Here is a 16,308-nt window from a genome sequence, read left to right on the forward strand (position 1 = left end):
CACGGGTTCCATCCCTGATCCAGGAAGATCCCACATGCCGCAGAGCAACTAAGCCCATGGGCCACAACTATTGAACCTGTGCTCTAGAGCCCGGGAGCTGCACCTACTGATCCACGTGCCTCACCCACTGAAGCCCAGGTACCCTGGAGCCCATGCTCCGCAACAAGAGAAGCCACTGAAAGGAGAAGCCCACGCACCACAACTAGAGAGTAGCCCCCACTTGACCATGTGCAGCGACGAAGGCCCAGCCCAGCCAAAAATAAGTTTTAAAAAAAGGAATTATAGTTCTCTGCCGGAAGCAGGAGCTCCGCCCGTGGCAAAGGTCATGAGGAAGGAGGCTCGGCATACGCAAAGGCGGGATCGAGCCTCAGGAGTCCCCCTGGAAATTCTCGAGCATCTACCCCCAAAACCAGAGTCTGCCTACTTTACTGCTTTGTGCTCTCACCTACACCTCTGACTTTATGGGGGGCTGTCCTGGGCGTGACAAGAGTGTTTTAGTTCACAACCCTGAGAGGCGTGAGATGTTCTAAACTGTCTAAATACAGATTCCTTTGAGCAGTTAAAAGATTGATTAGAAATTGTACTGGTGAAGGGTTTTTCACTTATTGGGCCAATGTTTGCTGCTAAGTTTCCATATCCCTTACCTGCTGTGTCCCTACCAGTGTATTGATTAATATAATTGGTGTAAGTAGTAGCTTTAATGTTTGTAACCTTGGACCCTTGAGTTAATTCTTTTTCTTGTTATACTGCACCACACCTTTGCCCTGTAGGAATGCAACTTTATCTAATGCTTTTGGAGGGTGGCGCCTGACTAATCACCTTTAAAGAAAAATAAGTTTTCTGAAGAAAGGGTCTTAAAATGTTAACAGGCCTCCAGGCCAAAAGATGATGCAAATCACCTAAACTTGTGCATATGATAAGTTTGCAGGAAGAAAGCCTGGCTTACTGCATGACTCTACCCCTTCCCCCATTATCCTCTATGCATAACTTAAGGTATAAAAACTATTTTGGAAAACAAAGTGCAGGCCTTGTTCACTGAAGCTTGGTCTCCCCATGTCATTCTTTCTCTCACCTTCTGGCTGAATTATTCAGCCTCTTTTCTCCACTGAATTTCCTCACTGAGCTATCCTTATTTAACCACTCTTTATATCTTTAATTAACATTTAAATAAGCTGTTGTTTCCTGATCGCTGATGCCCTCTCCCCTTTGAAACCCCTGACTCCACCAGGGCTGGACCCCGGCAGTTCTCAGTAAGTCTAAGTGAAAGGGAAATCGTGCCCCTGGCATCCAGAAGATCAGGGTAAAGAAACAGATGAAACAAAATTCATATTTTAAGGCAGACAAGAAAAAAAATTAAATATAAAAGATGATTGCTCCTTGGAAGAAAAGCTATAATAAACTTAGACAGTATATTAAAAAAGCAGAGACATTACTTTGCCAACAAAGGTCTGTATAGTCAAAGCTGTGGTTTTTCCAGTCGTCATGTATGGATGTGAGAGCTGGACCATAAAGAAGGCTCAGCACCAAAGAATTGATACTTTTGAACTGTGGTGCTGGAAAAGACTCTTGAGAGTCCCTTGGACTGCAAAGAGATCAAACCAGGATATATAAAAGAAATAAATCCTGAATATTCATTGGAAAGGCTGATGCTGAAGCTGAAGCTCCAATCCTTTGGTCACCTGATGTGAAGAGCTGACGCACTGGAAAAGACCCTGATGCTGGGAAAGATTGGAGGCAGGAGGAGAAGGGGACGACAGAGGATGAGATGGTTGGATGGCATCACCAGCTCAATGGACATGAGTTTGAGCAAACTCTGGGTGATGGTGAAGGACAGGGAAGCCTGCGTGCTGCAGTCCATGGGGTCGCAAAGAGTCAGACACAACTGAGCGACTGAACAACAACAACAACAAAGGAAGACAAGAAAAAAAACTAAATATTAAACTCCTTCTGTTTATTTGGGCCTCCTCTCTCCCTAAAATGCAGTGTCCACCCACATTACACATTAACCGGAGCTCTTCAAAGATGGAAGGGCCAGATAAACTGTAAAGCAGTGTTGTTGTTGTTTTTTTTCTTTCTCCTGATGTTAACAATGTAACTTCTTTAATTTTTTATTTATCTTTTAATTGAAGGATTAGTGCTTTACAGAATTGTTGGTTTCTGCCAAACATCAACATGAATCAGCCATAGGTATACATATGTTCCCTCCCTCTTGAACCTCTCTCCCATCTTCCTGCTCATCCCACCCCTCTAGGTTGTAGCAAGGTAACTTCTTGAAAGAATAGTGTTCTTTCTCAGCTCTGTTGGGAGTCATGGTGACCTGCTGCTCCCTTCTATGTGCTTACCTGGACAATGTATCCCTGGTGAACTCTACATGAAATATCAGTATGTCATTTTAACATATGATCCTTTTTCTCAAAAATGTATATGACGATGCCTTTGACTTCTAACAGGTGAAACAGTTCCCAGAGCTTCCTGACAATCTGCTCCCTGGGTTATAGTCCTCAGTTTGGCTCGAATAAAATCCCCCCCTTTTTTTTCTTAACTTGATAGTTAATTAAAATTTCCACTTCTTATTCTTTCAGTTCAGTTCAGTTCAGTTCAGTCGCTAAGTCATGTCCAACTCTTTGCGACCCCATGAATCGCAGCATGCCAGGCCTCCCTGTCCATCACCAACTCCTGGAGTTCACTCAGACTCACGTCCATCGAGTCAGTGATGCCATCCAGCCATCTCATCCTCTGTCGTCCCCTTCTCCTCCTGCCCCCAATCCCTCCCAGCATCAGAGTCTTTTCCAATGAGGCAACTCTTCGAATGAGGTGGCCAAAGTACTGGAGTTTCAGCTTAAGCATCATTCCCTCCAAATGAAATCCCAGGGCTGATCTCCTTCAGAATGGATTGGTGGATCTCCTTGCAGTCCAAGGGATTCTCAAGAGTCTTCTCCAACTCCACAGTTCAAAAGCATCAATTCTTCGGGGCTCAGCCTTCTTCACAGTCTAACTCTCACATCCATACATGACCACTGGAAAAACCATAGCCTTGACTAGACAGAACTTTGTTGGCAAAATAATGTCTCTGCTTTTGAATATGCTATCTAGGTTGGTCATAACTTTCCTTCCAAGGAGTAAGCATTTTTTAGTTTCATGGCTGCAGTCACCATCTGTAGTTTGCTTAGTTTTAATTTGCACTTACCAAAGCCAAGTATTGCCTCCCTGGGGGAGAGCAGAAATAAAACCAAACCTCAAACCACATGTGTTTTGTGATTCATGCTATTGATGATATAATACAAATAGGCTGCACTGAAGAAGAAATACACCCTGCTTTGAAAAAAGTGGTTCAACAGATGGCATTTGAAGGTTAGCCAATTGACCTGGCAAAAATCCAGGGCCCACCAGCTTGACAAGTGAAATCCTTAGGTATGTCTTGGTCTAGAGCTACACGGAAAGGTTTATTAAATACTAAAAACCCCTGTTAACTCTGAGTCCACCTTGAGAAAAGAAAGGAAGCACAAGGACTTGATAGATCACTGAAGTACATCGCGTCTGGTGTGCTCTTGGACTGCACATCAGAGCACAGGCATGTGCAGAAAGGCTGTTTTTGAAAGGGAAGAACAGCAGAAAGTTCTGGCTGAAATTCACAAGTTATGGCTCAGACTGGTCTCAGACCAGCATCCCAACCAGCACAGCACTCCTGAGATAACAGAAGTGTTGGTGGTTGAGTCCACGCCGAAAGAGGGCTGACCCTGGCAGATGCCAGATGCTTCAGCTCTGAGTGGGGCATTTGGTGCAGAGGTGGCCCAAAGGAGCTACTCAGCCACTCTCCTTCTGAAAGGCCATTCCTAACTAGTCTGCTACTTGGCACTGTTTGGAATTAGAGCACTACTGACCAGCACCAGATAATTCCAAGATCAGAAATCTCAATGATATCTTGAATGATGTCAGAAAGACATTCAAATAAGGAAGGGGCGTGCGTGCATGCTAAGTCTCATCAACAGAACTTGCTGATTAAAAGGAAATAGTTACATGCAGGAGAAGAAAACACAGTTAAACAAGGAGCAGTTCATAGGATCCATGAATAAGTGACAGTCCTGCCTTCCCTGGGTGGGCACTACTTCACAAGATAATCTAACTCGAGCAACCAAGATTTGGATCTCACTATGTGGGTCTTTAAATTCAAAAAGCAAGTTGCAGTCTTGCTGAAGGTGCTGCTCATCCACCTGAGAAAGACTGAGACTGAAAGAGTGTAACATTTCAGTGGAAGGGCTTTGATGGAGAAGGAAGGCAAGTCTAAGTCCAGCCAATGAACAATGTGTGTGATGTGGCAGTGGACATGAAATTACCCAGAATCATCCCTTTAGAATTTTAGGTTCTCAAGCTGTAGCCAATGGACTAGCACTTTGGTCTGGCAAGTCGGTCATAGAGGCTGTACTGAAATTTCACCTTTTATGAGACAGGACTTAATAGTCAAATCTCAAATACTGGTGGTTCATATCAATGTCCCCGTGTCTTACAAAAGAGGAGGGAAGCATGACTTTGAATGTAGTCACTATGGTCCAGGAGATGACACCTCGGGTCACAAGCCACCCACACGTGGGCTCAAAAACTGCACAATCTCCATCTCTATCTGACAGGATGATCCAGATTGATGACAATGATTGATTGATTGATGACAGTGATGGGCACAGGTTCCTCTGGTGGGAGAACATGAGGATAAATGGCCCATCACAGAGCTGGTAGGCTGCCCAAACTGGACAGTCCACAGAGTAGGGAAGGTTTTTAACACTGTTTAAAAACCTGGTGGTTCTGGAGAACTGTGGTGCTGGAGAAGACTCTTGAGAGTCCCTTGGACAGCAAGGAGATCAAACCAGTCAATCCTAAAGGAAATCAACCCTGAATATTCATTGGAAGCTGAAACTCCAATACTTTGGCCACGTGATGTGAAGAGCTGACTCATTGGAAAAGATCCTGATGCTGGGGAAAAATTGAGGACAGGAGGAAAAGGGGGTGACAGAGGATGAGATGGTTGGATGGCATCACCAACTCAATGGACATGAGTTTCAGCAAACTCCAGGAGACAGTGAAGGACAGGGAAGCCTGGCCTGCTGCAGTCCATGGGGTCGCAGAGTCAGACATGACTTACTGAATGAACAACAAGAAAAACCTGGTATGGACAGTGTTTCTGATTTGAACTTTGCTTATCCTATCACTGAAGCCCTGGCCCAGGCTACAATATAGAGACTAGCAACTCAGACTGAAGTCACCATGAAGATCGACTTATATATTAAACAGCTCAAGGATCACTGTTCACAGCATGAACATGACAGGGATGGAGCAAGAAATACAATATCCATTGATCTTTTCATACTTCATGACTGCTGCTGCTGCTAAGTCACTTCAGTCGTTTCCGACTCTGTGCGACGCCATAGATGACAGCCCACCAGGCTCCCCTGTCCCTAGGATTCTCCAGGCAAGAACACTGGAGTGGGTTGCCATTTCCTTCTCCAATGCATGAAAGGGAAAAGTGAAAGTGAAGTTGTTCAGTTGTGTCCGACTCTTGTCGACCCCATGGATTGCAGCCTACCAGGCTCCTCCGTCCATGGGATTTTCCAGGCAAGAGTACTGGAGTGGGGTGCCATTGCCTTCTCCATATTTCATGACACTTCACCCCAAAGCAGTAAAATTACTGCAAAATTAGAATATGTGCTTGAAGCAATAAAATGTGGGTGACAAAGGCAGGAAGGGTAGGCTTTGCAGGGTAACACAGTGTAAGCTCAAGATCAAGCTGAAAATGGGGCACAAAAGCGAGTCACCAGTGGAGCAGATGGAGCAGAGGGTAAAGAAATCTTATTTTCCCAGGACTAGAGCTTTGGTTGTGTTCCTTAAGATGGGATACTAGAATCAATTTAATTTGACTTCCTGGTATTCTGATGGTATTTATGGGCTGGATTGGAAAGTCTGGTATTTTTCAGAAGAAGACATGCATCCTACCCAGTGGAAAGAATCCAGTGACAACATATTTATTAAATCATGTGAAAGTACCTTGGGAAAGGACACACAAAGGAAGGTTTAGCAATGTTATTTTTCCTGCCCACTAATTAAAAGTTAGGGGAGAAAAACTCAAAACCCCCTCTAGGAGCAAGAAAATGGGTTGAGAAGGGCTCATCGTGGGAAAAAAGAAAAAGATGGTGGCAGAAAGAATTGGAGTCACCAAATCTTGCATCAAATAATGCTACTTTTGCCCATTGTGTTTAAATGGGAATAAGAAAATGATTACTTAGTCATACTTCTAGATACATCTTCAATCTGGGATGAGGGGTGCTGGCATCATAGTTGATTCTATGAAACTGAAGCACATCTAATAAAACTAGACCCAAAGTATACTGGGCTGTACTGAATGGACAACAGGGAATGAACACTGTGAAAGTAGCCAGTACCTACAGTGATGCTGGCATATGTAGGACGTGGTCTGTTGTCTGAACTTTTAGATTAAAAGGTCATAGACAGGTCATAGACTAACTATGAGCTCACAGGTGATTTACATGATACTTGATGAAATGGAAGTCACAGAAATAATGATAAATAACAAAATCTATATTATATTGAACTCTCATTTCAGTTCAGTCGCTCAGTCGTGTCCGACTCTGTGCGACCCAATGAACCGCAGCACGTCAGGCCTCCCTGTCCATCACCAACTCCCGGAGTTCACTCAGACTCACGTCCATTGACTCAGTGGTGCCATCCAGCCATCTCATCCTCTGTCGTCCCCTTCTCCTCTTGCCCCCAATCCCTCCCAGCAGCAGAGTCTTTTCCAATGAGTCAACTCTTTCAATGAGTCAACTCTTCCAATGAGTCAACCTCGCATGAGGTGGCCAAAGTACTGGAGTTTCAGCTTTAGCATCATTCCTTCCAAAGAAATCCCAGAGCTAATCTCCTTCAGAATGGACTGGTTGGACCTCCTTGCAGTCCAACGGACTCTCAAGAGTCTTCTCCAACACCACAGTTCAAAAGCATCAATTCTTCGGCACTCAGCTTTCTACACGGTCCAACTCTCACATTCATACATGACCACAGGAAAAACCATAGCCTTAACTAGATGGACCTTTGTTGGCAAAGTAATGTCTAGTCACTGGTTAAAGGGCTTCCCAGGTGGTGCAGTAGTAAAGAATCTGCCTGCCAATGAAGGAGATGCAAGAGACTCGAGTTTGATCTCTAGGTTGGGAAGATCTGCTGGTTTAGGAAATGGCAACATACTCCAGTATTCTTGCCTGGAACATTTCATGCACAGAGGAGCCTGGCAGGCTACAGTCCATGGGGTCACAAAGAATCATACACGACTGAGCATATACACACATACACATACACACACACAAACACACCTGTTAATGTGGCAAGCATAGGAACAGAAATGAGTCCAGGTGTTCAAATAGTCCTATAAGATGAGGACAATTACAGTTAATTCTATATCATTCAATAGCATCATAAAAGAATGATACAAGTTTACCATAATGCACTCAGTAGAGTGGCTAACATGAAAAAGCTAGAAAATGTTGGTGAGATTGTGGAGTAACTGGGACTTACATATGATGCTGGCAGGAGGGTAAACTGGAACATCCATTTCAGAAATGTATTTGCTGCTGCTGCTGCTGCTGCTGCTGCTAAGTCGCTTCAGTCGTGTCTGACTCTCTGCGACCCCAAGACGGCAGCCCACATGGCTCCCCCGTCCCTGGGATTCTCCAGGCAAGAACACTGGAGTGGGTTGCCATTTCCTTCTCCAACACACGAAGGTGAAAAGTGAAAGTGAAGTCGCTCAGTCGTGTCTGACTCTTAGCGACCCCATGGACTTTGCACATCAGGCTCCTCCGTCCATGGGATTTTCCAGGCAAGAGTACTGGAGTGGGGTGCCATTGCCTTCTCCTAGTGTTTACTAAAGTGGAACATATAGACAATTTGATGGTGAATTTTATATGTCAACTGGACTGAGGGATGCCCAGACAGCTGATAAAATGTTATTTCTGCGGTGTTTCCAGAAGAGATTAGTGTTTGAATTGGTGAACTGAATGAAGCAGATAGCCCTACCCAAAATGAGCATCTCTCTCTGCTAAATCACTTCAGTCATGTCAGACTTTTAGTGACTCAATGGACAGCAGTCTGCCAGGCTCCTCTGTTCACGGGATTCTCCAGGCAAGAATATTGGAGCTGGTTTGTACTGGTTATATTCCAGGCAAGAATACTGGTGTGCTCTTCTCCAGGGGATCTTCTTGACCCAGGGACTGGACCCATGTCTCTTATGTCTCCTGCACTGGCAGTCGGGTTCTTTACCATTAGTGGCACCAGGGAAGCCCACCCAATGTGAATGAGTGCCATCCAATCCTTTGAGGGACTCAGCAGAACCACAAGGCAGAGGAAGAACATTTTCGCTTGCTGCTTGAGCTGGGACATCTGTCTTCTCCTGCCCCCAGATACCAACACTCCTGGTTCTCAGGCCTTTGGAGTCAGATCAGGACTTACATCATTGTCCCTCCGCCCCACCCCCCATTGGAGTGTTTTGTCAATTCTATTCCCTCTCATTGGTCACACTTGGGTAAGAATAGGAATCTTGTTAGGAATGTGTCTCCTCTGTATTCCCTCTTCCTTCGTCTGTCACGTTCTGAGGATGTGACCCTTACTGCAGCCATGAGGCTGCTGAACTCGGACTGGGTGGGATGCTGGATGGACCCTGGCTTCACTAAGGCTTGTCAGCTAGACTCCCAGGGATATCTACTAACAGACTCTGCTCTAGGTCCATAGCCCTGAATTTTGGAAGCCTTTGGTCCAGTCCTAGTGAGCCTGGGGGAGGCACACTAAGACAGTAAGTGAGGGCTAGAGTAATGCCTGAGCAAACTACCTTGTACTAGAAGGACTGGAAAAGGTCAGTTTTCATTTCAATCCCAAAGAAGGGCAATGCCAAAGAATGTTCAAACCACCCTACAATTACACTCATTTTACATGCTAGCAAGGTAATGCTCAAAATCCTTCAAGTCAGGCTTCAGCAGTGCATGAACCGTGAACTTCCAGATGTTCAAGCTGGATTTAGAAAAGGCATAGGAACCAGAGATCATATTGCCAACATTAGATGGGTCATAGAAAAAGCAAGGGAATTCCAGAAAAACATCTACTTCTGCTTCATTGACTACACTAGAACTTTTGTGGAAAATTCTTCAAGGGATGGGAATACCAGACCACCTTACCTGCCTCCTGAGAAACCTGTACGCAAGTCAAGAAGCAACTGTTAGAATCGGACACGGAACAACGGACTGGTTCCAAATTGGGAAAGGAGTACGTCAAGGATGTATACTGTCACCCTGCTTATTTAACTTACATGAAGAGTACATGTTGTGAAATGCCAGGTTGGATGAAGCACAAATGGAATCAAGATTGCCGGGAGAAAATTAATAACCTCAGATATGCAGATGACACCACACTTACGGTAGAAAGTGAAGAGAAACTAAAGAGCCTTTTGATGAAAGTGAAAGAGGAGAGTGAAAAAGCTGGCTTAAAACTCAACATTCAGAAAACTAAGATCATGGCATCTGGTCCCATCACTTCATGGGAAATAGATAGTGAGACAATGGAAACAGTGACAGACTTTATTTTCTTGGGTTCCCAAATAACTGCAGATGGTGACTGCAGCCATGAAATTAAAAGTTGCTTGCTCCTTGGAAGAAAAGCTATGACCAACCTAGACAGCATATTAAAAAGCAGAGACATTACTTTGCCAACATAGGTCCCTCTAGTCAAAGCTATGGTTTTTCCAGTGGTCATATATGAATGTAAGAGTTGGACCATAACGAAGGCTGAGAGTTGACGAACTAATGTCTTCGAACTGTGGTGTTGGAGAAGACTCTTGAGAGTCCCTTGGACTGCAAGGAGATCCAACCAGTCCATCCTAAAGGAAATCAACCCTGAATATTCTTTGGAAGGACTGATGCTGAAGCTGAAACTCCAATACTATGGTCACCTGATGCAAAGAACTGACTGATTTGAAAAGACCTTGATGTTGGGAAAGATTGAAGGCAGGAAGAGAAGGGGATGACAGAGGATGAGATGGTTGGATGGGATCACTGACTCAATGGACATGAGTTTGAGTCAACTCTGGGAGTTGGTGATGGATGGGGAGGCCTGGCGTGCTGCAGTCCATGGAGTAACAAAGTGTCAGTCATGACGGTGCGACGGAACAACAAGAAGAACCCCACACCATATAGTGTTTGTGTAACTCTGCCCCTGCTCCAGAGGAGGGGCGCCTTTGAGCCGCTCCAGGCTTACATATTTAAGGTCAGTCTGGGAGGGAGATGATTGGACTTTCTAGAAATCTCAGGCGACCTTCCCTCTCATATATTATTCCACCCATGAGCCATGCTTGACACCTCACCTCTGAAGCCAGGTGAGGATGTTAGAGTCTGGAAGCTATGAGGCCTACTGTCCCTGAGGGTGTGGCTGGGCTTTCTGCTGACAATCCTGTGTCCTGACTTCCTAATCTATCATTTAGATAAGCCAACCTGGAGCATGGGCTTCCTGGTGACTCAGAGTGTAAAGAATCTGCCTGCAGTGCAGGAGATCAGGATTCCATCCCTAGGTTGGGAAGATTCCCTGGAGGAAGGCATGGCTACCCACTCCAGGATTCTTGCCTGGGGAATTCCATGGAAAGAGGAGCCTGGTGGGCTACAGTCCAGGGGGTTGCAAAGAATCAGACACAACTGAGCAACTAACACTCACTCAGCTCAACTTATCCTGGAGCATGGCCAAACTTTAAAGTCTGCTTCAAGGCCACCAGTTTCTTTCCCTGAATGACACAACTGAATTAAACAAGGACCAGTGTCTTAAAGTTTGGAGTCTTGCCTAGCAGTGAGCTGAGAAAATGAGTCAACTCCGAAGCCCCTTTTGAGGACCACCCCATTCCTCACACCCCACCCCTCAACCCAATACCTCTCGGATCCTCTTCTGCCATTCCTCAGTGAATTCAGGTGAGCTGGTGTTCACCTGGCTGGCATTGAGTGTCCACGCGGGGCACTTCCAGGTGGGAAGAGACAGCATGGCCAGGGAGGGTCCCAAGAAAGCAAAGGTCCCTCCCTGGAGAATAGGCAGCCTGGAGGAAGGGAAAGGAGACAGTTACCCATTAGCCCCTTTAACACTGGCCTGTCACTGGCCCCAGCAGAGGCCTTTTCATCCCAAATCCTCCCTTGGTTTCAGGGCAACACATGAGTCCTGCAGTTCTCAGTTATAGGGAACTCCTGCTGCTGCTGCTGCTAAGTCACTTCAGGTGTGTCCAACTCTGTGCTACCCCATAGACGGCAGCCCACCAGGCTCCCCAGTCCCTGGGATTCTCCAGGCAAGGACACTGGAGTGGGTTGCCATTTCCTTCTCCAATGCATGAAAGGGAAACGTGAAAGTGAAGTCATTCAGTTGTGTCTGACTCTTTGTGACCCCATGGACTGCAGCCTACCAGGCTCCTCTCTCCATGGGATTTTCCAGGCAAGTGTACTGGAGTGAGGTGCCATTGCCTTCTCCGAGGGAACTCCTATCAATCTCCAAGTCAGATCCACAAACTATGCCAAACTTTGGACAGGTAGGAGAGGTGGGGAGGATAAGACCAGCAGACCTAATCCCAGTCCTGGAGATGCGAGCCCAGGAGCAGAGAGTCACGTACTGGAAAATGATCTGGGGCAGCACAGAGCTCAGGGAGCACGTTTGGTGGGTGCCACTGTCTTCCTCAGTCCCAGAGAAACTTCCCCAGACCCCAGGATCAAAGCACAGTTCACACACATTAAGTTCCCCCACCGACAAGAGATGCACAGCCTAGAATCTGGGTGGCCAGATTCCTTTGTGCCTTCAAAAATGAAAGGCGATTCCAGACCTCTACCTCCAGATTCCTTTCTATCACATGGACTGAACATGCTTGAGGTCCATTATCAGGGCGTGTCCCCCACACAAGCCTTCCTTCTTCCTGGTCAGCATCTCACTCTGGCCTCTGTGAGAACTTCCAGCAGTGTCCATCTGACTTGTCTCCCTTCAAGGTGAACATAGCCTGGTAAGTCAACCTCCAATAACCCTGTCTTACTAGAAGGTCAGAAGCTGTTAAGGCTGACTTAGTCTCCTCACCTGCATATTATAATAGAACTGGTGCGGAGGGAGAGTGGAACAGGATCTTAGCCTCTTGCTTGCATTTGTCATGTATACCTTACCCAGTTTAGATACTTGTTCTTAACAATACTAAAAGAGTACTTTTGAAATCAGGATTCCATGAAGATAGCTTAAAGAGTCTCCTTGAGAACGAACCCATTTTATTTAATGAAAATATAAAGTATACGAAAGAGTTTTACTGCCTAACTGGATTTTGTCCTGGCTGAACATAGGAACTAGCAAGGGCTGAGCATCAGCCTCAGATGAGTTCACAGGCTGGTCAAGAGGTGCACCCAGGCATGGAGAGCGCTTAGACCTCCAGGTGATTCTAACACCAGCCAGGGTTGAGAACAACTGATCTAGATTCATAAATCTAGACCCATCAGGCTCCAAAAGAGATTGGACTATATGGCACAGACAGGGCAGGAAACATGGGTGATGGAATGGGTATGTATGAACGATTTTTTAGTTAAAAAAATTATGGTGGGGAGAGATAAATTAGGAATTTGGGATTAACATGTATACACTGTTATATATATAATAGGTAAACAACAAGGACCCTCAGTATAGCACAGGGAACTATAATCTATTTTATAATAATCTATAATGAAAGAGAATCTATATATAATATACACTTATATATATATGTGTATAACTGAGTCAGTTTGCTATATACTTGAAAGTAACACAACATTGTAAATTCAGTTCAGTCGCTCAGCCATGTCTGACTCTGCGACTCCATGAATTGCAGCACGCCAGGCCTCCCTGTCCATCACCAACTCCCGGAGTTCACTCAGACTCACGTCCATCGAGTCAGTGATACCATCCAGCCATCTCATCCTCTGTCGTCCCCTTCTCCTCCTGCCCCCAATCCCTCCCAGCATCAGAGTCTTTTCCAATGAGTCAACTCTTCGCACAAGGTGGCCAAAGTACTGGAGTTTCAGCTTTACTTTCATTCCTTTCAAAGAAATCCCAGGGCTGATCTCCTTAAGAATGGACTGGTTCGATCTCTTTGCAGTCCAAGGGACTCTCAAGAGTCTTCTCCAACACCACAGTTCAAAAGCATCAATTGTTCGGCACTCAGCTTTCCTCACATTCCAACTCTCACATCCATACGTGACCACTGGAAAAACCATAGGCTTGACAAGACAGACCTTTGTTGGCAAAGTAATGTCTCTGCTTTTGAATACGCTATCTAGGTTGGTCATAACTTTCCTACCAAGGAGTAAGTGTCTTTTAATTTCATGGCTGCAGTCACCATCTGCAGTGATTTTGGAGCCCAGAAAAATAAAGTCTGACACTGTTTCAACTGTTTCCCCATCTATTTCCCATGAAGTGATGGGACCGGATGCCATGATCTTCGTTTTCTGAATGTTGAGCTTTAAGCCAACTTTTTCACTCTCCTCTTTCACTTTCATCAAGAGGCTTTTGAGTTTCTCCTCACTTTCTGCCATAAGGGTGGTGTCATCTGCATATCTGAGGTTATTGATATTTCTCCCGGCAATCTTGATTCCAGCTTGTATTTCTTCCAGTCCAGTGTTTCTCATGATGTACTCTGCATATAAGTTAAATAAATAGGGTGACAATATATAGCCTTGACGTACTCCTTTTCCTATTTGGAACCAGTCTATTCTTCCATGTCCAGTTCTAACTGCTGCTTCCTGACCTAAATACAGATTTCTCAAGAGGCAGGTCAGATGGTCTGGTATTCCATCTCTTTCAGAATTTTCCACAGTTTATTGTGATCCACACAGTCAAAGGCTTTGGCATAGTCAATAAAGCAGAAATAGATGTTTTTCTGGAACTCTCTTGCTTTTTCCATGATCCAGCAGATGTTGGCAATTTGATCTCTGGTTCCTCTGCCTTTTCTAAAACCAGCTTGAACAACTGGAAGTTCACAGTTCACATATTGCTGAAGCCTGGCTTGGAGAATTTTGAGCATTACAATAACCTCAGATAACTTTTTCACTCTCCACTTTCACTTTCATCAAGAGGCTTTTTAGTTCCTCTTGTAAATTCCCATTGTAAATTAACTATACTTCAATTAAAAATTCATAGAAATTATGAAGCTAAGTATCTTGACAGAGAAGGGAAACACACTATATCATTGCAAAATCCCTTTTGAGCTTTTAAAATGAACATAGACACCTTTGCATATCATAGGTACAGACAATATGTAATCCAAGACTTGTGTTTCAGTTTTTTGCTGTAATTCCATATGCACATTTCATTCATTCAACAAATATTTACTGAGGACTTGCTCTGTGGGAGGCACTGGTTGTCAAGTATTGGAAATGCCACAGTGAGTGAGACAAAACTCCCACTTATATTCTAGTTACATATTTCCTGTTTAGCCCTTGTACTAACAAACTAGTCATTTACAGTAACTCACTCTCAGGGATTCTTTAAACAGTTTACAGTTATACTTATAAACAATCCATCATTGCTATACCACCATGGCCTCAGCCATTTCAGTATTACTGGGTTCCTTGAGGGCAGAGAAGTCTAGTTTTCTCTTCTATCCCTCCAGCACCAAGGTTAGTATTACAAAATCTATCAACATTGGGTTTTCTCATTTCATTTTTTTAGTTTAATAGGCATATAATGAAATCCTGACAAAAGTGAATTTGCATTTCATTAAGTCACAAAAGATGTGATTTTTAATGTCTGTTTTTCCCTGTCTATAAACTGTTCTACTCATTACATAGAAATTAGACACTGCCAAAATATATTTAAAACAGTTTTACTGATGGTGAGATTTGTTTTCACTTAAAAAATATTTTCTGTTATTATATCCCTAACTTAGAACTTATTTAAGGGATATTTCAAAATTTTCAACTAGTTCAACATTTTTCTAACTCTGTTCATGTTATTTTTTTTTTCAAGATTATTACATGTAGTTGGGATAATGTACTAACATGATAGATGCACTTTTTACCTTTTTTTTTTTTTTTTTGGCTGCACCTCTCAGCTTGCAGAATCTTAGTTCACCCACCAAGGGAACTTGCATCAAAAGCACCGAGTCCTCACCACTGAACAACCAGGGAATTCCCTCTACCTTTTTGAAACTACTAAATACATTTTATGTTCAAGAGCAAGATGAATTGTTTTCATTAATTTACTAGAGTGTATTCCTATGTCCTAAAAAAAATCCTCTTGATGAAAGTGAAAGAGGAGAGTGAAAAAGTTGGCTTAAAGCTCAACTCAGAAAACAAAGATCATGGCATTCGGTCCCATCACTTCATGGGAAATAGATGGGGAAACAGTGGAAACAGTGTCAGACTTTATTTGGGGGGGGCTCCAAAATCACTGCAGATGCTGATTGCAGCCATGAAATTAAAAGACGCTTACTCCTTGGAAGGAAAGTTATGTCCAACCTAGATAGCATATTGAAAAGCAGAGACATTACTTTGCCAACAAAGGTCCGTCTAGTCAAGGCTATGGTTTTTCCAGTGGTCACGTATGGATGTGAGAGTTGGACTGTGAAGAAGGCTGAGTGCCGAAGAATTGATGCTTTTGAACTGTGGTGTTGGAGAAGACTCTTAGAGTCCCTTGGACTGCAAGAAGATCCAATCAGTCCATTCTAAAGGAGATCAGTCCTGGGTGTTATTTGGAAGGAATGATGGTAAAGCTGAAACTCCAGTACTTTGGCCACCTTGTGCGAAGAGTTGACTCATTGGAAAAGACTCTGATGCTGGGAGGGACTGGGGGCAGGAGGAGAAGGGGACAACAGAGGATGAGATGGCTGGATGGCATCACCAAATTGATGGACGTGAGTTTGGGTGAACTCCGGAAGTTGGTGATGGACAGGGAGGCCTGGCGTGCTGCAATTCATGGGGTCGCAAAGAGTCGGACATGACTGAGCAACTGAACTGAACTGATTCCTATGTCCTACAGTTAGATTCACACAACATATCCATAAATTCTTCCTTCCCTCTCCTATACTCAGATCTTCCAATCCCATTTTCCATCCATTCCTGCCCCCTCCCCACCTTGTTTTATGAGCATTACCACCTTGCTCATAACTTCTTATTGATACTCTTTTGACAGAGATCTATGTATATTTCTTGCATTTCTACTAGTTTTTCTTTTATGTACTTTTCTTGGTACCTGTTTAAGATACATGCATTCAGTATCAGTACAAGGCTTTCATTGTTC

General features: G+C 44.2%; 1 protein-coding gene across 10 annotated transcripts in view; it reads right to left on the bottom strand.

Annotated features, from left to right (window-relative positions):
- Nucleotides 1-16,308, bottom strand: part of LOC109557664 (solute carrier family 23 member 1-like) — a 263,748-nt gene that overhangs the window by 216,329 nt on the left and 31,111 nt on the right. For 8 of the 10 annotated variants that reach the window (XM_070788189.1, XM_070788186.1, XM_070788187.1 and 5 more), the window contains one exon: nucleotides 10,957-11,116. In XM_070788189.1, coding sequence (XP_070644290.1) covers nucleotides 10,957-11,116 — 160 coding nt within the window. Of the gene's footprint in view, nucleotides 1-10,956; nucleotides 11,117-11,890; nucleotides 12,038-16,308 lie in introns of all 10 variants that reach the window. The other 2 variants (XM_070788191.1, XM_070788193.1) reach the window with 1 other exon arrangement.

This window comes from Bos indicus, chromosome 4 (genome assembly GCF_029378745.1).
Source record: "Bos indicus isolate NIAB-ARS_2022 breed Sahiwal x Tharparkar chromosome 4, NIAB-ARS_B.indTharparkar_mat_pri_1.0, whole genome shotgun sequence".
Taxonomy (NCBI): domain Eukaryota; kingdom Metazoa; phylum Chordata; class Mammalia; order Artiodactyla; family Bovidae; genus Bos; species Bos indicus.